The 21,833-nt window shown below is 59.7% G+C and overlaps 6 protein-coding genes across 6 annotated transcripts; all 6 read left to right on the forward strand.

Moving 5' to 3' along the window:
* Nucleotides 1-1,124: 1,124 nt before the first annotated feature.
* Nucleotides 1,125-2,594, forward strand: LINJ_23_1440 (S-adenosyl-methyltransferase mraW-like protein; the record flags this gene model as incomplete). Its single annotated transcript, XM_001465780.1, has 1 exon — nt 1,125-2,594. One exon carries the CDS (start codon nt 1,125-1,127, stop codon nt 2,592-2,594), a length of 1,470 nt encoding a protein of 489 aa, XP_001465817.1.
* A 1,031-nt stretch (nt 2,595-3,625) lies between these two features.
* LINJ_23_1450 (sir2-family protein-like protein) lies at nt 3,626-4,588 on the forward strand (the record flags this gene model as incomplete). Its single annotated transcript, XM_001465781.1, has 1 exon — nt 3,626-4,588. The coding sequence occupies one exon, from the start codon at nt 3,626-3,628 to the stop codon at nt 4,586-4,588; it is 963 nt and encodes a 320-aa protein (XP_001465818.1).
* Nucleotides 4,589-5,983: 1,395 nt separating this feature from the next.
* Nucleotides 5,984-7,639, forward strand: LINJ_23_1460 (putative T-complex protein 1, gamma subunit; the record flags this gene model as incomplete). The annotated part of the gene is made up of 1 exon (XM_001465782.1): nt 5,984-7,639. One exon carries the CDS (start codon nt 5,984-5,986, stop codon nt 7,637-7,639), a length of 1,656 nt encoding a protein of 551 aa, XP_001465819.1.
* Nucleotides 7,640-9,900: 2,261 nt separating this feature from the next.
* On the forward strand, nt 9,901-10,134 carry LINJ_23_1470 (conserved hypothetical protein; the record flags this gene model as incomplete). Its single annotated transcript, XM_001465783.1, has 1 exon — nt 9,901-10,134. The coding sequence occupies one exon, from the start codon at nt 9,901-9,903 to the stop codon at nt 10,132-10,134; it is 234 nt and encodes a 77-aa protein (XP_001465820.1).
* Nucleotides 10,135-11,303: 1,169 nt separating this feature from the next.
* On the forward strand, nt 11,304-13,454 carry LINJ_23_1480 (conserved hypothetical protein; the record flags this gene model as incomplete). Its single annotated transcript, XM_001465784.1, has 1 exon — nt 11,304-13,454. One exon carries the CDS (start codon nt 11,304-11,306, stop codon nt 13,452-13,454), a length of 2,151 nt encoding a protein of 716 aa, XP_001465821.1.
* Nucleotides 13,455-14,797: 1,343 nt separating this feature from the next.
* Nucleotides 14,798-18,883, forward strand: LINJ_23_1490 (conserved hypothetical protein; the record flags this gene model as incomplete). Its single annotated transcript, XM_001465785.1, has 1 exon — nt 14,798-18,883. The coding sequence occupies one exon, from the start codon at nt 14,798-14,800 to the stop codon at nt 18,881-18,883; it is 4,086 nt and encodes a 1,361-aa protein (XP_001465822.1).
* Between the last annotated feature and the right edge of the window lie 2,950 nt (nt 18,884-21,833).

The following is a 21,833-nucleotide window of genomic DNA, read 5'->3' on the forward strand; positions in this document are numbered from 1 at the left end:
ATCGCGTGGCACGACCCTCGGGGCGGCGCTCAGGCTCTCCGCGCCAGCAGGCAGTGCGACGGCCCGGCGTGGGATAGCTCGAGTCACGCTGACACGCTGTCCATCACATGGGTGGCACGGACGCGTGCGCTGTCGCAGCCCGCTCTGACGCACCGCCGTCCAGGACCCGACCGCCGATATCCGTGGCGATGAAGCGCTCTGACCCCCCCCCAGCTCGTAGGTGCTTGCCCCTGCCACCACCAGAGGTGGTTCGGCATTGGCAGGGGTTAGGTGGGGGCTGCGTGGCTTCCCCACACAGAGTGGGGGCACTGGGCCCTGAGACACCACGCTGAGGTTCGTCCCCCGTCATCAAGGCAGGTTTAAGAGATGAAAGGAGGGGGAGGAGCTTTCCTCTTTTGGTGCGGTGCAGGGGTCAAAGGAAGCGGTGGAAGTAGTGCTCACTCAGCGCCTGAGTTGTACATGCTCGCTGCTTTTTCGGTTTTGTTTGCGTGTCTGCGTGCATCTTGCGCTCTTTTGCTTGTTGATTCTTGGGAGCGCCGTCAGGCAAAACGAAAAGAAGGAAAAGACAGCGGCAACAGAGAAGAAAGCTAAAGATGCGATGCGGTATCGTCCATTGGCTCATGTGCGTATGCGTGTACGATCGGGGCACACAACTAAGACACACCACGCAGTATTCTTACTTCTCGCATGCTGCCAAGGGGGATAGCGCTTCACTGAAGGATACCTCTTAAGATCGTACATGGAGGGCCGACGTTGAGGCACTAATGTTCAGCCGAGCGGGGAAAAGAAACAGAATCGAATCGACTGTGGTTGCCATCGAAGGACGCTGGTACTGTCGCTGTCATTGCCGGTGTTTTTCCATGTACTTCTTGTATACTCTCTTTCTGATGTTTTCCTGCATCATACTGATCTCATCCTTTCAAATATGCATCCCGCCTCCTTTTTTTCCGTACATCCGCGCATAAAGAACGAAAGGGGCCAATCACTCGAGGGCTCCGCACCTAGCGCAAGATTTTCCGAAAATCTAAAATCGAGGGGGAGATTCCTGTACTGCGGGTGCCGTGCATTGTCTGCTCTTGCTTGGCATCGGCCGTCACCCTTGTGTGGCGCCTGCGAGTAACGGAATGAAGCGGATTGTGGCACCGAAGCGATGGTCCGCCGTAAACCGTGTTGAGCATCCTCCGCTTATGCCTAAGCAGCTCTTGCAGGGCGTCTGCGGCGGGCTGCGGTGGCTCGAGTCTAAGAACCTCGCTGAGTTTTTGGCAAAACGCGCCATCGAAGAAGGGTTCCCCTGTACGAAAAAGCAGCAGAGGGTTTTCGATGCGCGACTGCCATCATCGCGTCCAGCGCATCGCAAGCGCCGACTGCACAAAAAGTGTCCAGCGCGTCGTTCTGGCGGGGATGTGCAACTGACCGAGGGTAGTCTGGAGGCGCAGCGCACGACAGGTGTCAGTGGCGCCCTCGTCTCTTCCGGCGCATTGCTTGCGTTGAACTCGTCTGCCTTCGATGCTCTGGCGCCACTGGCCAAGCGGAAGCGGCTCGTTTCGTATGATGTTTTGGACTGTACATTCGGCTCTGGCTTTCACACCGGTGTGGTGCTCGAGAACGGTCGGCCGTACACGCGAGTTGTTGCGATGGACTGCGACGTGGAGGCGACGGTGAGCGCGCGCGAGATCGTTGATGAGTTCGGCGCGGACCGGTTTCGATTCTACGCGCGTCCCATGTCTGAGGCCAAGGCCATGTTTGGCGAGCGTTCCTTTGATGCCGTTATGATCGACCCTGGCCCGTCGTTGACTCAACTGGAGAATCCCGAGCGAGGGTTTCTTCTGGATGATGAGAGTGACCATGCACTCGACATGCGCTACGGGCCCACGCATGGGCTCGGGGCGCTGGAGTACCTCAACACGGTGCCGCAGCATGCCCTGTCCGGCGCCCTCGCTTCCTACGAACTTCTAACTCCTCAGCAGTCGATGAAGTTGGCTAGAGCCATTCGGCAACGGCGCCCCTTCGATGGCGCGCAGCGCGTGCTGGAGGCAGTGGAGGAGGCGGGTAACGAGCTCCCTGAGGAGGGATGGGGGACTCAGGATAGCCGACGGAAGACTTCGATGTCTTGGAACTTCATGACATCGTTGAGATGCATCGTGAACCACGAGCGCCACGAGCTGAGCGAGGCCCTGCAGAACGCACTGCTGCTCCTGCGCACTGACGGCCGACTTGTTGTCTTTTCTCGTCTCCCGTGGGAGGAGAAGCTCATCTCCACCACTATCAGTCAGCACCCGCACGCTCTGCTAAGTTACTCGGAGGCTATTCCCATCGAGGATGTGCAGGATCACGGCCACTCACGCCACACAAAGATGTGGATTGCCACTCGCACCCAAAGTTCCTCGTACGTGCTCAAGAACAGTCAGGCACTCACAGAGGAGGCGGTGCAGGAGAGCTCGATGCGGTGGATGAGCGGCCTCTTCGCTGGTCAAACGTTTGGGTTCCCGGCGAATAACTTCACATTTGAGAACAAGGATGGGAAGGACTGGGCAGCAGTGCGCAGAAACAAGGACTCGCCACCCTTCGACAGCGATGATGACCCTAGAGGCTAAAGCACGCGAAGCTTAAGGGGAGTGTGGTGAGGGGGCCACGCGTACAAAGTGGAGCGGGGTTGTGGGGAGGGGAAGAAGGCGAGGGCGTGTCCTGTGCGCTGAGAGCTGGACTCCTGCACATCGTGCGCTTCGTTCGTGATGGAGTTGCCAATCCAATTACACCGCCCCGACCCAGCAAAGAAGCCCTCTACTTGCTGGAGTATGTTTCTCGGCCCCCTCCTCCTCGCGCGCACTCGTCGGAGCGATGAGGACGTACGACTGCATGCCGTGATCATCCCATGCTGCTGTTTTGCGTTCGCCTTACGTTTGATGTTACTCACTCACAGATACGGAAAAACGCGTTGATGAGCATGAAATGTGCGAACACCACTTTTTCCGCCTTTTTCACAAGTGTTTGCACTACTGGCAAAGCCACCACCTACACATCCGCGCGTCCGTGCGATGCATGCCGCGTGCGTGTATGCTTGCTGCAGCAATGACTAGGTGGAAGGGTAAGAGGGAGGAGTGGGGCAGGAGTATGTTGCTAACGCACAAGCACTCGTGCAGCATCTTCTCCCGAGAGTTCACGTGCAGCCGACGAATTTTCACGCGCGCGCTTCTTTGCTGTCGATTTCATCTTCTCTGCTTTCCTTTCCGATGCTCCTCTGCTTGCTGCTGTTGAAACACCCTCTCGCGTCCACATAAACGCATGCGCACAGACACCCACGCGCCCACTCGCATTTGTTGCGTTTTGTACGAAGGAAACACAGGTGTGTGTCCCGCCTTAGCTTTCGCGTCAGGCGTCACCGTCGTCTTTTTTTTTTTTCGTTTGCCGTGCACAGGAAGGTACAAAGGCGGTGCGTTGGCACTCATATCGCCCAGCTTCTTGGTGTTGAGACACTTCGCGCGCCGGCAAGGGCCACACTCCCGGTCCTTCGTGTGCGTGGTTTTGTTGGTTGTTTGTCTGTTGTTCGCCCCATCTTCAGTATGGTTCCTGCTTCCAAAAATACTGCGTTTCTGTATTTATTTATTCAGCTGCTATCTTCTCTACGATGAGGCCGGCGGGGACGATCGCATCGTTCATGGAGCGCTGCAGCGCCAGAAAACCTGGTCGTGGCTGCGTAGTCCTCACCGGCGCGGGTTGCAGCACAGAGAGTGGCATCCCAGACTATCGTGGGCCCAACGGCCAGTACCACCGCGCCGATTTCGTGCTGCTGACTTTTCAGAACTTTATGCGCGACGACAACGAAAAACGACGCTATTGGGCCCGCAGCATGCTTGGGTACTCGACCATATCCGGTGCCTCCTGCAATGCCGCTCACATGGCGCTGCAGGCTTTCACCAAGTCCGGGGCCGTGGCACACATCCTCACGCAAAACGTCGACGGGCTGCACCACCTCGCTACGTATGGCGGCGTCGGTGACGCGGAGGAGGAGCACTACTACAAGTACACCACAAGTGACGCGCCGCTGAAGGAGTTGCACGGCAACATTCACAACGTCATCTGCACGTCCTGCGGCTTTCTCATGCCGCGCGCGCGGCTGCAGCGGGAACTGCGAGAAAGGAATCCGGCTTTGTATGAGCAGTACGGGGCAGATATGTCGCGTGTGCGGCCGGACGGCGACTACAGTGCACCAACGGAGGCCTTGAATGCGATGCATCTCGTCATGTGCCCTCGGTGCAACGGCTTCTTCAAGCCGCATGTCGTTCTGTTCGGTGAGAACGTGCCGAAGCCAATTGTGGAAACCACGATGAATGTTGTGCGCGACAAGGCTTCCTGTCTGCTGTGCCTCGGCACCTCCCTGCAGGTGTACAGTGCCTATCGGTACGTCTTAGAGGCAAAGCAGTTAGGGATTCCGGTGGCCATCGTCAACGCTGGAATGACGCGGGGCGACGCCATTGCTGACCTCAAACTCAATGTGGAGAGCGTCGGAAGCGTGTTGGCGGAGACGGCGCATGAGATGCTTGGCGTGCCGGCGTCCATGTTCTTCCGCCGCAAGACGATTCAACTCTAGCTGCTCCATCACACACGCTGTGAAGGGTGCACGGATCGCTTTTTGACTTGGCGTCTCCGCGTGCGCCTCTCCAAACGCCGCTTCTCCCTCTCTCCTCTTGTTGTTTTTTGTTTGCACCCGGATGACGGTAGGGGAGAAGGGGGGAGTACACACACACCCCTCTCGGTGCGTGGTGTCTCAGGGCCCAGTGCCCCCACTCTGTGTGGGGAAGCCACGCAGCCCCCACCTAACCCCTGCCAATGCCGAACCACCTCTGGTGGTGGCAGGGGCAAGCACCTACGAGCTGGGGGGGGCCAGAGCGCTTCATCGCCACGGATATCGGCGGTCGGGTCCTGGACGGCGGTGCGTCAGAGCGGGCTGCGACAGCGCACGCGTCCGTGCCACCCATGTGATGGACAGCGTGTCAGCGTGACTCGAGCTATCCCACGCCGGGCCGTCGCACTGCCTGCTGGCGCGGAGAGCCTGAGCGCCGCCCCGAGGGTCGCGCCACGCGATGGGGGCCCGTGACAGGTCGACTGGAGTGTAACTCATGTTGGACGGTACAGAGTGGTCACGCGGAGAAAGAAAAGAAACACCCCTTTCTGCATCTTTGATGCTGCGCGCTGCTCTTCATTTTTCTGCCAGCGCACCGTTGCGCTAGGCACTCACAACTTATTTTCAGCGGCAAGAATGAGCACTGCAGCCAGGCTTTACTGCATGAGTGAAGGCAAAGGAACGCCGATAGTGTGAGGAGCTCATGTGCAGGCGTTTGCGTTTGCTGTGACTGCCCTTCGTCGAGCGTGAGTCTGGGAGCGTCTCCGCTTCTGCAGCTTTCGGCTCTCGCGTCGGCATTACTTTTTTCTGCGCTTCCTCTCCGCGGCTCTATGTGTTGTGTCGATGTGATGCATCGATGGAGGGGCGCCGTCCGTGTAAGCGAGACAGTACAGGAGCGAAGCTTTTCTCTGCCCCTTTTTCTGCTTCTTAGCTTCATGTTGACGATGCAAGGCACGCTGTCTCCCTCCTGCACAGACCCTGACGCGCACGCAGCGGCTTTCGGTAAAGGCCTTCATCCTTCTCACCTGCTCGATTCCTTCCTCTGTTTCTCACGATGAGACGTACTTCCACACGTACTCTGCCACCTCAAACGTAAAGCTTCGCATTGCTCACTTTCTACACTTCATTCCGCCGTCCTGCGTCGTGACTCCGCGCACTATAGATTGCTGTTTAGCGTCTCCACTGCCTCCCACCCGTTTTCTCCGGTGCCAGTGCCGCTGAAAGACAACGCCGAAAGGAGTGCACAACACACACACACACACACACACATCAACTTGCGTTTCTTCGCGCTTCTTATTTCCATCTTGAGCTGCACGTCTCTCGTACTCTAACCTCCCCTTCCTGAAAGGCAAGCAATCAACAATGAACGGGCAGCAACCGGTTATTGTGGTAAACCAGCGCGTGGAGCGCGAGTCTGGCCGCAAGGCGCAGATGAGCAACATCGAGGCAGCCAAGACGGTTGCTAGTCTCATCAGCAGCACACTGGGTCCATGTGCCATGCTGAAGATGATCATAGACCCCATGGGCGGCACAGTTCTGACGAACGATGGCAACTGCATCCTGCGCGAGATTGATGTAGTGCACCCCGCGGCGAAGCACATGCTGGAACTCGCCCGCGCTCAGGACGAGGAGGTGGGTGACGGGACGACCTCAGTGATTATCTTGACGGGCGAGATTCTCAGCCTGGCGCAGCCGTTGCTGGAGCGCAACATCCACCCGCTCAAGATTGTGAAGGGCTTCACCCAAGCTCTGTCTGACGCGCTGGCGGCGGTGGAGAAGATTGCCACCTCGATTGATCCCGAGAACAAGGAGCAGTTAGAGGATGTGGTGCGCGCCTGCCTTGGCACCAAGTTCAACTCCCGTGAGGAGGAGCTGATGTGCCGCATGGCTGTTGAGGCAACGCTGCGCGTAGTGCAGGTGAACCCCATCACTGGAGTCAAGGACATTGACATCAAGCGCTACGCCAAAGTGGAGAAGATTCCTGGCGGCTCCATTACGGATAGCGTTGTGCTGGATGGCGTCATGTTCAATAAGGACCACATTCACTCGAAGATGCGCCGCGTCATCGAGAGCCCGCGCATCCTCTTGTTGGATTGCCCTCTTGAGTACAAGAAGCCGGAGACGACCATCAACGTGGAGCTGACCAAGGACACCGACTGGGAGGCCCTGCTGAAACAGGAGGAGGACTACGTCCGCTCTATCTGCAACGTCATCATTTCCTTCAAGCCGGATGTAGTAATCACGGAGAAGGGCGCCTCTGACTTGGCGGCGCACTTCCTGTACAAGGCTGGCATCACCTGCATCCGCCGCCTTCGCAAGACAGACAACAACCGCATAGCCCGTGCCACCGGCGCCACCATCGTTAGCCGTGTGGAGGAGCTGACGCAGGAGCACATTGGCAAGGCGGGCTTATTTGAAATCAAGAAAATCGGTGATGAGTACTTCACCTTCATCACTGGCTGTCCAGGGGGCTCTGCGTGCAGTATTCTGCTTCGTGGCGCCAGCAAGGACACGCTGAATGAGATGGAGCGCAACCTGCATGACGCCATGTGCGTGGCGCGCAACATCATCCTCGAGCCGCGCATCGTCTACGGCGCTGCGTCGTGCGAGATGTCTGTCTCCTCCACCCTCATGGCGAAAGCCAAGTCCATTGGGGGCGTGGAGCAGGCTGCGTACCAGGCGGTGGCGATGGCGCTGGAGGTGGTACCGCGCATTCTGACGAGCAACTGCGGCGCCAACGTGATTCGTGTGGTCACGGATCTCCGAGCACGCCACGCGAACCCGGAGGGGTGGTACTGGGGCATCGACGGCCACAGCGGACACATTGTTGATGCGCGCACCATCAAGGTTATCGAGCCAGCTGCGGTGAAGGTTCAGGCGCTGAAAACTGCAATCGAGGCGGCATCCATGATTCTGCGCGTCGACGACATCGTGTCCGGTACCAAGCTCCGCGAGGAGAAGTCGACAGCGAAGCCGAAACAGCAGGATGAGGACCCCGATGGGGCTGCAGAGCCGTAAGACGGAATACCTGGGGAAGCGGGAAAAGGACAACGCCGAGAGAGGCAGAGGGGTAAGGAGACGGGCATGGCGCCGTAAGTGAGACGTTCATCTGCGTTCCATCTGCTCCCTCCTCTCTCTATGTCCTTCTTTCCATACACGCTCCACGCAGACGCATCAGTGTTTTATAATCGGAAGTTGTGCCAGTCGAAGCGGGTCATGCGCGTTGATGTTTTGGGCACTTGTTTGCGATTGTGTGTGCCATGAAGCAGATTAAACGAGAGGAGGCAGACGAAAAAAGGATAGCGTTGCTGGACAGGCGCTGGGGCGGAAAGGACTGGCCAGGGACAAGTTGCAGGCAAAAAGAGAGGAGGGGGGGCACAGTGCAAAACCTTTGTACGCGTGTGTGCATCACTTCCGCTTTAGCGTGAGTGCCTTGTTTCTGCCGCCCCCAAACCTTCTACGCAAGCCAAGCACACAGAAGAAAAGGGAGACAAGATAGCGCGCCGGGACGTCACACATACACCGACCCCCACCCCTCCCCGTTCGCATGCGAGCACCCACAGCCGTAGATGGCTACGGGAGAACAAGGAATGACTAGCCTGGAATCTGTATAGAGGTGTGTGCTGCCTGCACTCTTTTGCCTCCCTCACGCGTAGTCCGTGCCACTGAATGATGTGCGTGAGAGCTTGGAAAGAAAAGCGCGCACCCAAGTCTGCACCCTTAGATGCATGATTGCACGAGCTGTGCGTTGTCGCTCGGATGAGTGCCTCTCTTTATCTGGTATCCATCGCCCTTCTGGGAATCGCGCGGTGTCGTTGACAACTCGGCGCGGCACAGCTGTAGGGTTAGGGGGGAGGGGAGGGGAGGGCGTATTGAGGCGAATAGCGGGTTGAAGACCTTTCATTTTCGTCATCCCTTCTTGTTTCAGGCTCCCCAATGCACCATCATGCCTTTGCATGCGTGCATGCGAGTGTGCGCTGACTTCTAAAACGAGAAAGGGCAACAACAACAGCTGCACCAGGGAGAGAGAACGAGATGGATGGGGGTGGAGGAGTGGAAGGCGGTGGGAGGGGGCAGCCGACAGCGCTATGCGCTCAACAAGGAATAGCATCCTGCGTTAGCCCGTGGCCGTGCCACGTTTTTCTCCGTTGTTTGCTGGCTGTGTATTGTCCATTTGTGTGCTGTGTAAGTAACAGAAAAGGAGCAAAAAGAAAACGCATGTTTGTGGGTCTTTTCCGTGTCGATTTTCAAACCTCAAGTAACGGGCGAGAGCAGAAAGGCGAAAAGGGAACAATTAGAAACACGCATGCACACACCCCCACAGCGAGCTCCAGCGCCGGACGTCGGGGCAGGCTGGTGAAACAGGCGCGAGCCTGCTGGGCCGAATGCGGCTTATACACAGGACTCAGCCGCCCCCTCTTCCTTCACGAGAACCCGAAAGCGCGTCGACGGCGGATGGCGGAAAGGAGGCTAGGAACGGGGTAGTTGCCGCCCCTCTTTCACCTTTTGTTGTGAGGAGACGAAGATGGGCAAACATACAAGCGCAAAGATGAAGAGGAGGACACTTGGAAAGGAATGCGTTTTGGCGTTCCAGCGCACTACCTCTCCGTCTTCTTGTTCATCACCCCCCCCCCAAGGCTTGAAGTCCGCACCGAACTCCCTTTCTGTGTTTATGTTATTTCGCTCTTCTTCTGCCGTTGTTTCCCATTCCTTTGCCCTCCTTCCGTTTTTGTACATTGGCACTTTCATGGAAGCGGCGCGAACACACCCCTCCCTATCACAAAGTGTGCACCAGTTCCGCCAACTGAAGCGTGTCGGCAGACCAGCGCATCTGGACAGGGTCCTTTGGAGCGGCACTTGCGTGGATGCATCAAGCGTTTCTGTTTTTGTTTTGCTTGCGCTAGCGGACCATGCTTCGTTTGACAAGCTGGCGCCTGGGGGGCGCCGTTTCCCGCGCCGCCGCCGCCGCCGCCAAGCAAAGAGGCCGAAAGCCGCGCTCCGGGTCCGCTCGAGGTCGCCGGCCCTCCAAGCCGGGAAGGAAAGCCGTTAGCAGAAGCGCGACACCGAAGGCGACACGTGGGCGGCCCAGTTCCCAAGGCCGTGGCCGTGGCCGTGGCCGTGGCCAGAGCCGGGATCGGGGTCGCCCTTCTCTCGCCTCTTCTCCAAGCCGGTCGGCCAAGGATGCTACGAAGCCTGCGCCCCCAGTAAAGGCAAAGGCGACCACCTCCGCGAGTGACAAGGATGAGAGCAACAGGTACGCGTCGGCGCGGCCAGCTTATATGTCAGCAGAACGCGAGCAGGAGGTTCTCCAGATGGCGGAGCGGATGCAGACGAAGGACACATCGACCGAGGTGCCTGTCGCGTCGTTCGCATACGAAATCCTCAAGGCGCACCCATCGGTGCGGGACATGGGCCTGCGTGAGCGCATGGACTTCTTGCTCAAGCGCTGGAACCGGCTCAGCAAAGCTCAGAAGCTAGACTACGTGAATGACCCCTTGCGCGGGCTACTGTGAGAATGGGTGTCGGTGCGGTTTGTGTGCTGCGCGTGTGCTTGAGGCGCAAGTCGCTCTCGCTGTGGTGGTGGTGGTTACAGCACAACGCATACTTTCTTCACCATTTCTGCCCCACTCCCCCTTCATCGTCCTCTTCGTGCTCCTTTCGCTTCTGGTTTCGCCTCTCGTATCGCCGCGCCTTCTAATGGGCTGCTGCATCATCCATTATTATAGAGTGATGCTCCGTGTGTATGTGCGTGTGTGTCTGTGCCCGTGGGAGGCGTTTGTGTGTCTTCTTGTTTTTTTTTCACGTCCCTGACGTCTATCTCTTTCTACGGCTAGCAGACTTGCCTCATAGCAACGACGGCACACACACACAAAGGGAAAAAGGGAAGCCAAAGGAAGTGGTTGATGGGCGCTGTTGACTGAGGGCTGATACCAGCGGACAACCCCCCCTCTCCTCCCTCTCCGACATAGAAGGAGCCATTGAAGCTTAGGAACATTGGAAAAAGAAGGTGCGATGGTACAATGAGAACGACGGTTGTTGGCTGTGGTACGCCGCCAACTCAGTGGTGTCTCTCAACGGGCGTGTGCCCATCCTTCTTCACCCTTCTTTCAGTGCGGCGCGTGTCGCGCGTGCCTATGCGCGTTCTGCTTGAATGTTTTACATGTAATCCGATGCCTGGACCTTTGGGGAGAAGAGGCCGGAAGCAGCACTTATGTCTCTCTTCCTCACACGTATTTGCACACTGCTGCTTCTCTCTCCGGCTGGCCGTACTTGGAAAATATGACGCACTGCTTCTCCATTCCAATGCGTGAACTCATTACTCTCTACAAGAAAGAAGCATCAGAGGCGCTACGGTCATCGAAGCGCCTGCGTGTGTGCCTCTGCAATGGCCTGGCGCGCTTGCACGATGACAACTAGTGTACCTGCTCACATGGGCCCGACGCGTCCTGCACTGCGGCGAGCACAAGTGTCTCTTACCCTCTGCGTGCTGCATCGCAGTGTGCATGTCGACGGTAGCGGCTTGCTGGTCTGCAGGCGCAGCGTTGGGTTGCATCACTTTAGTGACACCGTCACCGTAGCGCGGCGGCATGTCAACGAGCGACCCTTTCAAGAGCTTCCAGAGGATGTCTCTCAGGGCGAGGCATACGCCGTGGCGCGGGACGCGCTGCTGCAGCTGAACGTTATGCTCCACCGCGGCATCGAACCAGATGTGCTCATGTACACGTTGCTCATCTCCACCATGGGTCGTGCTGGCCTTGAGTGGCAGGCGTACAAGCTCTTCTCTCGCATGATCGAGCAGAACATTCAGCCGCTGCCCGAGACGTACGTGGCATTGCGCGATGCCACCTCGAGGCAGCGCGTGGCTCTGCGGGAGCAAATCCAAACCAAAATTGAGGAGGCAGTGGACGTGTTCCCGGAAGAGCTGGCCAGGGCGGAGCGTGAGCGGCAAAGGGAAGAAGACCGACGCTGCATCGCCAAGTTCAACGAGTACATGCGTGGGGTGCTGCCCGCTACAACTTCGAGTACGCCAGTGTCAGCGCCGTCGCTGACTGCCGCGGGTGCTGCACCCGAAGCTGAAGGGACACCGTCTGGGGATTGCGCTGGCGCACCCTCGGGCGCATCCGAAGCACGTACAGCCTCATCCAGCGGTACCATCGCCACCATGCACATCCGAAATCCCACAGATGCATGGAACACGACACAGATGGCACAAGATGTGCGCAGCCATGCGCAATCCACGGCAAAAGGTAACACTGCTGTTGAGCTGCGCGTGTCTCTTGAACGTATGGACGAGGAGGAGCTGCGTATCTACCTGGCCGCGCAGCGCCAGCTCCGTCACGGCACAAAGACGCAGCTTATCGATCGCGTCCTGAAAACCGTGAGTGCAAGCTCGATTCGTGCCATGCTGGACCGTCGGTGCCACTATTTTCGCTCCGTGGAGCAAATCCTAGCCGCCGACCTGCGGCAGCTGAACATGTCGGAGCCCTCCGATATCACGCCGGTGTCGAATGCAGACGCCGGCGCCCGTGCAGATGCCGCGCAGGACCGAACTCTGGGGAACGCGGAGAAGGATTCTTTGACACCGGAGGTTCTCTACGCCCCCTGGGGCATCCTGCGAAAGCCTCAGCGCCGCTGCAAAGAGCCGGCGGTACCTCGCAACGCGGAGCGACTGGAGCGCGTTCGCTTGTCTGAGCCGGAGTTGCTTCTCATTCACAGCAAGGCGGGGACGAACGACCTGGATGAGCTGCCAGAGTCCTTGCTCCGGCGCTACGCTTACCAGTTTCAGCTGCGCTGGCGCCGCAAGGAGGGGGCGGCGTCACTCCTACAAGCGGTGCAGTGGCACGTGACCACGTATGTGGGAAGCGCGCTGCAGAATGGAGGCGAGGGGGCAGACGCAGGCGATTTGCTTGCATCTCCGGCACCTACGCCACCGATTCGGTTGCAAAAAGAGGCGGAGGGTATGCGGGAGACACTCGAGAACTACGAAGCTTTTCGCGTGATCGCGCAGCGCACGAACAATCTACAAGTGGTCGATAGCAAGGAGATCAATCGACACCTGCAACACGTGCGCCAGGATGCCATGCGGCGCGAGCGCAAGATGGAGAACGCGCTCCGTCGAGAGCGACATGTAATGGAGGCGGCTGGGATCGCTGCGTCCGCCAAGTCGTTCACGCCAACACCCACAGAGAATGGCGGAGAGATGCAGGTGCTCGGGGTCGCCGCGAGGACGCCTCTCGGCGGCGCAGGCCAAGACGTGGTGCTGGAACCCACCTCCTCACAGTCGTCAGCGTTGGTGGAGTCGCAGAGCCACTGCGGTGGCGGCGAGGCGACTGGTAAAGGAGAGGACGGGGCTACTGCGAGCGAGCTGCCGCCGTGGGCGCTGTTCGAGGAGGAGGACGAGTTCAACTTGTCCTCTGGTCACTTTGGTGACCCCGAGGTGGGCCGATTCCAGGAGCTGAGCGACTCGAGGATGCAGGTGTTGCCGTCCCGTACCGCTCAGGCGCAATGGTCCGTCGACCGTCAGCTGCTCCCCACCTCACTCAAGGATATTGTACAGGAGGCGGAGCTGGAGCAGCAGCGGAGGCGCGAGGTGATCGAGAAGGAGTACGAGCGTCGCCTGCAGTACACCAGGTACCGCAAGTGGGACCGCATGATCTCCAAAGCTCAGCAGAAGCGGCGACGGCAGGCGCAGGACGACAGAGAAGAGGAGGAGGCGAGAGTTGCGGTGAAGCCACTGCCGGCCAAGCGCCGGCTCGCACAGTTGCTGCGCAAAGGTCGGGATAGGCAGAAGGTGTCTGCCGCAGTGCTGGCCAAGTACAACCGCAGTCTGTAAAAGGGCGCTACACTGCTCCGCTGCACGCACACGCAGAGACGCCTTCGTTGTCCCCGTTATCATCTTCATCTCTGTTGTCTGGGAGAGTGTCGACCATCCGGCGGCGGCGCCGCGCTTTTTGCTCGCTGCTGTCCAATCCTTCTTTTTTTCTTCTTTGCAAGGCTCACGGAAGGGGACCGACATACCAGACAAGGAGCGAGGGGAAAGGAGGATCAGCGCGATGTGTCGATGGGGGGTGAGTGAGGTGGCGGCTGATCGCACTTGCAGCTGCTCGTGGCTGTGAGCCGGTGGCCAGTTGAACAACAATAATAAGGCTGAATTTCCCTTTTGCCCTCTTTCCGTGCGTGTGTGTGCGCGTGTGGATGAGGGATGGCATGCGTGGTGACAGCACAGATGGCGCGTCCTCGCTTCATCATCTTGTACCGGATTATCCCCAGAAACACGGCGCCGATAGCGGTGCTTCTCTTGCTTGTTGCTCTGCATACACCCACTCATTTGCACGTGCACGTCCGACATCCCCTTTCCACCTTGACGCGTAGTTGATTTCCATAAGCTACGTAAGGCTCCACGAAAACGCTTCAACTAATATTGTCGTCACACAAAGATGTGCTGAGGGAGGCGGTGGGGTAGCTTCCGACCCCCCCCCCCCCCACACACACACATATACACACACATACACGCACATGCAGATGCAGGTGGTCAGGTGCGCCGTGGTTGTATGGTGTTCCAGCGACTCCACAAATGGCGTTGTCTTCGGTTCCACCTACCGAATTCTTCTCTATGTCCGTTGTGCACACTCTTTCCGCTTTCCTTCTTCATTGAAGGAGGCGAGGGGAAGGGGGCCGCTGCAGCATGCTGGGTTGCCTCGCCAGGCTGTACCACCCCATCCACGCCTCAATACTTTCCTAAACTGCTCATTCCCATCTCTCTTTCTCGTGTGTACATCTTCATTGCCGGCTCAACTCCGCTGTGCTGTGTCGCATATCTCCACACATTATGGCAGAGCTTTCTCCCCCCTCTGCTTCTCACCTTTTTAGTCCCGTGTGCATGCGTGCTCTGCGTTCCGGAAGCACGCCAGGTTGGAGGTGCTGATCGTCAGCTCTGCATCAACAGTATCTGCGCCCCCTCTCCATCTCCTGGGCACCTGGCGAACGCGCACACTCATTGAGAGGGCCGGTGGCTATGCTGCTGCTGCCGCTCCCCCCCCGTCACATACACGCACGCAGTCGACTCATTCCGGGCGCACGAGGCACCGTCTCTTTCGCCGTCACCTTTTTTACTTCATAGACTAGAAGCACACACCTCCCCACCTCGCCAACACCGTCGGCGGCATTCGCTGTGCCATGGCCCACAGTGCCGCGGCTACGCGATCCGCACGACCACCAGGCACGGACTGGCAAGACTCCTACTTCACGCTAGAGGAGCGCTATCGGCGGCTGCAGAAGCGGTTCAATGCCCAGGAACAGGAGCTGAAGTTGATCAAGGTTGCGCAAAGAAAGAAGAAAGCCCTGTCTGCCGGCCCGTCCTTGTCTTCAGTTTCCGCGCGGCGCCCGCTACAGCCTGCACTTCGCCCTGAGCCCCGCTATACGGAGGAGTCGCAGGGCAATGTGGAGGTCTCCGGATCGAGCTCTCCGCGGCGCTTTCCAAACCCGCAGAATGGCGACAGCGGTGGTGCACCTGCTCACACCTCGCTGGGAATTTCGGCCTTGCCAAATCAATGGGTGGACTACCACATCAGCCGCGCAGACTCCATCACCGACTCTCAGCAGCCGTCGCCGCCACCGCCACAGGCTGCTTCGTACGCCCAGCCTTCATCGTCTCCAAATCAGCCGCCTGCACAGCAGCAGCCACAGCCGCATGGAGTGGAGGAGTACATCGCGGTGCCCTCTGCGGCTGCTCCTCAGGCGACTCGGGCGGCCGCCATCGCCGAGGCAAGCGCGTGGGGCGAGGCAGGCGCATTGCCCGATCTGGCCATGGTGTGGGGCACCGACGGCCGCAGCAGCATGCAAAATTACGTGGTGGCTAGCGCTCTCTACCACGCCAACGAGGAGCTCCGCCGAAAGCTTAACGAGTCGGTGATGACGCTTCAAACCCTTCAGCAAGAGCTGGGGAGCAGTCGTGCGCAGCACGCGGCGCTGCAGACGCGGCTGGAGAACGTGTCTGCGCAGCTTCACCAGGTAGTGCGTGAGCGCGACCTGTCGGCGCAGAAGTACACCAACGCGAGCCACACAATAGCGGACCTCGAGCGCACCCTGCGTGATCGCGTCAGTGAGGAGGAAAAGATTCGGTTTTCATTGGAGAGCCAAATAACGGAGCTGCGCAGCCGCCTCGTAGTGGGGGCGGACAGCAACGAGTTGTTGCAGAAGGACGTGCGTAGCTTGCTGTCCGAGACGCGGGACCGAACGGCGGAGGTGATGAAGCTGCGCTCGAACCTGGCGCTGGCCGAGTCCGCTCTGTCGTCTCAGAGGCATGTGAACGAGAACATGCTGGTGGAGCTGAAAAGTCTGAGCACCCAGCTTGTAGAGGAGCGCAAGCGACTCATCACGGTGACACGCGAAGCACATCTTGCCTCTCTCAGCGGGACGCGTGTGGAGGATCTAGAGCAGCAGCTGCAGCGTGTGCAGGAGGAACGCAATGCTATTGAGCGGGAGCACATCGAACTCATGTCGGATTTTGTGCACATCACTGAGGACGCCCTGCGCCACGCTCGAGAAGAGGTGGGGAGGGACGTAGCGGACTGGAAGGCGGCTGCCACCCACTGGGAGCAGGTGTCCCAGCTGCTTTACAAGGACATCGCTGAGCGCACTCAGCAGCACCTGCAGTGTCGTGCCGAATGTGAGGAAGCTCAGGGTCAGCGCGACGCAGCGGAGCTGCAGCTGCGTTCACTGAAGGGGGAGGTGGCCCTGCTCACCGCAAAGCTGGACGTGGTGTGGCCCAGCCACGCGACGGACGCTAAGACCTTGACGGCGGAGGAGATACTCAACGTCTTCGGTCGAAAAGATCGTGCAGGCATTTTCTTGTTCGACGAGCGCTGCCGCCGCCGAGCTGCAGCGCTTCGCCGCAGCGGAGCCTACGATGGCGAGCCGACTGGCGCGTCTGCCACAGGGGAGACCGCCGCCGCCGCTGAAGAGAATGATGGCGGCGGCGAGGAAGATGCTGGCTTCGACCTGGCGGCAGCAGTGCTCGGCGATCTCCCAGCTGACCCGACGACCGTCGCCTGCCAATTGCAGGAGCTTCACGAGGCGAACGCAGCGCTAATCTCTGAGGTGCACCAGCTGCGGCTCACAAACGACCTGCTGCAGGAGCGACTGAATAGGCTTACGGGGAGACAGAAGGAAGAGCAGGCCCGCGTGGCTGCGGCAGAGGTGTCACTGCAGCAGCGGGAGAGGGCGGGGCACCAGCTGCTAGAGAAACAGCTGGATCGCGTGGCCTTCCTTGAGGCGCAGGTGAGGTCATTACGCGGTTATCATGTCCCCGCAAACGCCCCAATCGGCGAGGTAGGCGAGAACGAGAACATCTTTGAGCTATACCTTGGCCAGCTCGTCGCTGCCGAGGCGCCGGAGGGGATCGAGGTGCCGGAGATGTTCTCCACCGTGTTCTGCTCTGCTGACTTTCTGGTGCATGAGACGGTCACCACCGGCACTGTGCGCGGCTTCAACGGCTTCTTCGAGGTGACCGCATCGTTCTGTGTGTCGATGGACGCGCTGCTATTCTACTACTTGCACACACGCCAACTACTGATTCAGCTGCACCGCGTTCGTAATGCAGAAGAGGCAGCCGCCATGACGCTAGCCGCAGCAGCCGGAGCGGGTGACGAGGAGACTCACCTCTCAGTGACGGACGCAGTTGACACCGGGACTACGCACAGCGCACACGGCGGCAGCTCCAGCGGCAGCACGCACCCAAGCCTTCGCATGGCCGAGCATATGTTCGAGACAATCGCGGAGGGCCAGGTGAGCCTGGCGGACATTGTGCTGCGGGAGGACTGCCGCCACTCCACCCGCCCAACGTTGAAGGGCCACGTGCACCTGGTCACACCTGCAGGCCGGCACCTCGCCTCAGTGGAGTTCCGCCTGACGGCGCGGCGTCCCTACTCCGCCGACTTTGTGCGACTCGTGGAAAAATCGGTGGCAACCGCCATTACCGAGGGTGCCGCTGCCGCCGCCGGCAAGGAAGCAGGCGACGAGCATGATGCGTCGTCGCACCTGCTCGATTGGATGCGGGCCACCGCTAGCACTTCACTGGGCGCGGCTGAGCATCGGCGGCAAGAGTCTGGGCAGGGCACGACGCCGACCCCGCGCCACACGCGTAGCGCCGCGAAGATCACCCCCACCGACCCCCACCTCCAAACCCGCCACAATCAACTGCAGCTGGTGCCGGTTGCCTCTGCTGACGGGGACACTTCATCGACCGCTTCGTCCTTCCTCATTCAACAGCAGTCGCGCATGGCGGGCACCGCTGGGGCGCTGGTGGTGCACCTTCCCCCGCCTTCGCCGCCGCCACGTCAACGTTGGCCAAGCGCGTCCTCGTGGGGTAGAAGGGAAGGAAGCGACTTGCAGGCTGCTCGTCACAGAGGTGGCGGCTCGCCGTTCAGCAGTCGAGCCGACCACGACTCCGTTATGGAGCGCAGCCCTGTCTCCGCCTCTTTCATGCACGTTGATCGCTCACTTCTGTCGGCGCAGCCGGTGTTTGGCGGGAGCGGCGGCGAAGGATCGAGGGTGATGGGGTCAGCCATTCAGTGTCTCTGGGTAGATGTGGAGCGGGTGGAGCTGCCGGCCGACCTGCCACCGCCCATCCCACGGCTGTCCTGCTACTTTCGTGTCGAAGCAGCCGACGCCGAGGTGTGGCTCGACGCGCCGCCCACGCCACGCTACACGTGGGAGTACACGCTTGACGTTCGAGACGGCAGAGCCGGAGCCTACGGTGCATCGCTGCCGGTGCGTTCCGTCACGCAGCTCGCCTCTATCCTGCGCGAGCCGCTTGTCGTTTTCCTGCTCGACGCCGACGCCATGGCGTCCAAGAGCGCTGCTGCCGTCACCGATCCGTGCGTATGGGCCATGGCTGTGTGCGAGTGGGCACAGGTGGTGCAGCACCCCAATGAGCCGCAGTCCTTCGCCTTACCGCTTCTGCGGCGCGATCAGTCCGTTGTACACGGGGCGGTGCTGCGGTTATCCCTGACCGCCTCCACCATCGGCGTGCGTTCGAGCCCGCCACACGCAGAGCCATCGCCTTCGCAGCTGCAGAACACGGGGTTGAATACCAGCAGCTCGCCTTTCATACCACCACCGCCGATGTCGTCTCCGCCGCCGCCGCCACCGCCACCGCCGCCACCGCTACCAGAGGAGCTGTCGCCGCCGAGGGACCTCTCTATGGAGGAGGAGTTGCTGAGGCTCGAATACAAGCAACACACCGGGCGCAGCTTCGTGTAAGAGGGGGTGCGCGCACCAACTCTCCGTCTTTGCGCTCCCCCACCACTTCGCTGTGTCTGAGCTTGCCCCCTTCTCACCGCTTCTTCATCTACCCATGCCCATACTCTTCCACTTTACTAAAATCGCGAACAAGGTGCAACAACCGACGAGCACGACGAGAAGAAAAAAAATATATGAAACAAGCCAGACCTCTGCCTCCTCCCCCCCCTCCCGCCGCAGCCGGATACGAAAAATCCATCAGCTACGGCGGCCTCATCGCCCATCGCGACTGCATGTCGGTTGCTGATCGCGTTTTATCTTTGTGCCCCATCGGATGCGCGTCTGTTGGCTCCTCTCTCTCGCTCTGTGTTGCCTTTCTCTTACCTTCGGCTGCTTGCCTTCCACAATTCTGTCGTGTACGTTCACACACAAACACACACACACACACATGATTCTTTTTGTGTGGGGCTACCCGCTGCTGCTGCGGCTGCTTCTCTCTGTGTTTTCGTCTTTTCTGTCCTCGTTCTCTCTTGATGCTTGCGGGTGGTCGCGTACACGAGCGTGTGGCGAAGACAGGGTAGAAAACTATGATAACACGCCGCCACACTCGTACATGGACTCCCTCTCTCTCGCCACAGACAACCACCACTGGCTTCTTGTGGGGAAGAGGACACGACATTGAGTCGCACTCCAGACGGTATTACATTTAACATAGAAGCTGTGCTTACTTCGCTTTATCTGCGTGCACCTCGGTCTCCTCTAAGGGGTCGACCTCCGGCGTGGGATGAAGCCTCTTCGAACCAAGAAACGAGAGAGCGCCGGCGCACCCGCTGAAGACGAGGCACCGACTGGCTTGACTTCCTCCGCCTCTTCTGTGGCGGCAGGCAGTCTTGCCCCTCGCCATGTGCCGTCACCGCCGCCTGTGAAAGGAGGGCGTTTGTCGGCGCATCCGGGGCACGACTCCGGCCCTTCAACTGCCACTGCCGCTCCTGCGCCGACTATGAAAGTCTCTGCGGCTGTGAAGTTTTCGTCAGAGCTCGACAACGCCGCCGTGGAGGCGTACTTGGAGTACTTGACCCATCCACACACGAGCTGGGAAAGTGCCTCACGCCATGTGACGCACCGCTGCGAGGTCATCGAGGAACACCGCAATTCCATTTACGCCCGCTCCCTCGCCATGCTGCGCCGCTCGTCGTTCGCCTCCACTATCCGCAGCGAGGGCGGCGACCTAGATGCCCTAGAGACAAGTACGACCTCCTCCGTTGCCTCCGCGCCCGCCGGGTTTCCGCGCACCGCGCCAAACGGCAGCAAGAAAGCAACAGGAACCTTGCGTAAGGGCCGGCTTGGGGATACAGGGCCGCCCCTGCTGCCCTCCGACGCCGCAGAGCCATTAGCCATTGTGACGCACTCCTCGGCTGCGGTCAGCAGCAGCCACAGCGCGGACTCGGCAAGTCGCACCTCCACCGGCACCGGGCAGCGAGCGCCGTCAAACAAGGGGCGCTTGCTGCGTGGTCCAGCGCTGGCGGGACCACCGCGGCCACACCGCACATCATCGTCCGCTACGGCACCGGCTGTAGTGGTTGAGAGTGTGTTGGGCATTGGAGGCACGAAGCTGCTGGGTGGCAGCGGCAATGTGTTCTTGGTCAACGGTCACAGCTCAGCAGTGACAAGCCGTACGGCATCGCGCGACAGTGCCGACAGGGCGCCCCCCGTAGTCCCGCAAGGGGGTGTTGAGAGCCTGATTCGTTGCAAGAGGACTGGCGGCGCGCCTGCGGGGGTTCCATCCCCTCATCCGAAGCACCGGTTAAAGTAGACAACCACCGTGCTGTGGACGGTCGCACGGTGCCCCGTGCGATTCTCGTACGTGAGTGCGGCGCCGTAGGAACGTGGTGGGCCTTGTCTGCCTCTTTTTCGCCCGAGGCGGTCTTTCCGTGAGAGACCGGTGCGGACGGTGATGCGGGTGTGCTGTATGTGCGTGTCCAACGACGTTGTTGCCTGTCCGTTCGCGATCAGCTCCCGTTACTTCCTCTGGCCCTCCTTCCAAGACCCCCTTCCAAGGACTATCCTACCATGCACGCACAGGCACGCAGTGCATAACGTGCGTGGAGCTCACGCCGTCACAGGGCGTGTCGCATCACCGCGTTCATCCGTGTGGCCTGCTTGCCGATCGCTGCCACATGCGCCATCGTTTTCTGGCTCGTTCGGCGTGCGTTGCTTCTCGCCTGTTTCGCTACTGGGATTCTAGTTGAAGGGGCTGCAGGGACAAGGCATACGCACACACGCACACCCAAGGGGAGCGGCAGGTAGGTGCTGCAGGCGCGGCCGCATTCGTCATCTCCGCTGCGGTGGCCAGACAGGAAATCGGCATGGCTCCCTGCACCCTTGGCTGATGTACGCGTGCGTGTGTGATGCGGTATGCGCCCTGCATTGCCCCCTCCCAACCCCCCAAAGAGCCGGCAAGCACGCCAACGGAAGTCACCAGCTCAAGCACACACGCGAGGGGTGCAACGGCTTCTCCGTGCCACATGCAAAGCGAGACTGTGAACGAAAGCGGAAGGTGGAGCGCCGTCAACGGAGATGTATCGTGCGTGTGACGGAAGTGAACTACACCTCCTTCTACACTGGCTCTCCCCCGTACACACAAACGTACACACATGCTCATGGGCTCTGGCTCTGCCGGCGGATGACACTCTTTCACGGCTTGACTCTCTCTCGTCGGTCCCTCACTTCGCCTCCGTCTACTTCACTTGCTCGCGTTGCGGCTGCCCTTGTCGACTCGCCTCCTCTTTTCTTGTTAAATGCCTCCCCTCGCTGCTTTACCGCGCCAGCATCGCACTACGCTACACGCATGCCAACATAAGCACGTGTGGTGCATACGCAGAGATCACATTCGACCCGGACACACCCACCTGTACGCACACACACGCACCCGCGCGTGTGTGCGTGTGTGTGCGTTTTTCCACTTATCTCT

Source organism: Leishmania infantum, chromosome 23 (genome assembly GCF_000002875.2).
Source record: "Leishmania infantum JPCM5 genome chromosome 23".
Classification (NCBI taxonomy): domain Eukaryota; phylum Euglenozoa; class Kinetoplastea; order Trypanosomatida; family Trypanosomatidae; genus Leishmania; species Leishmania infantum.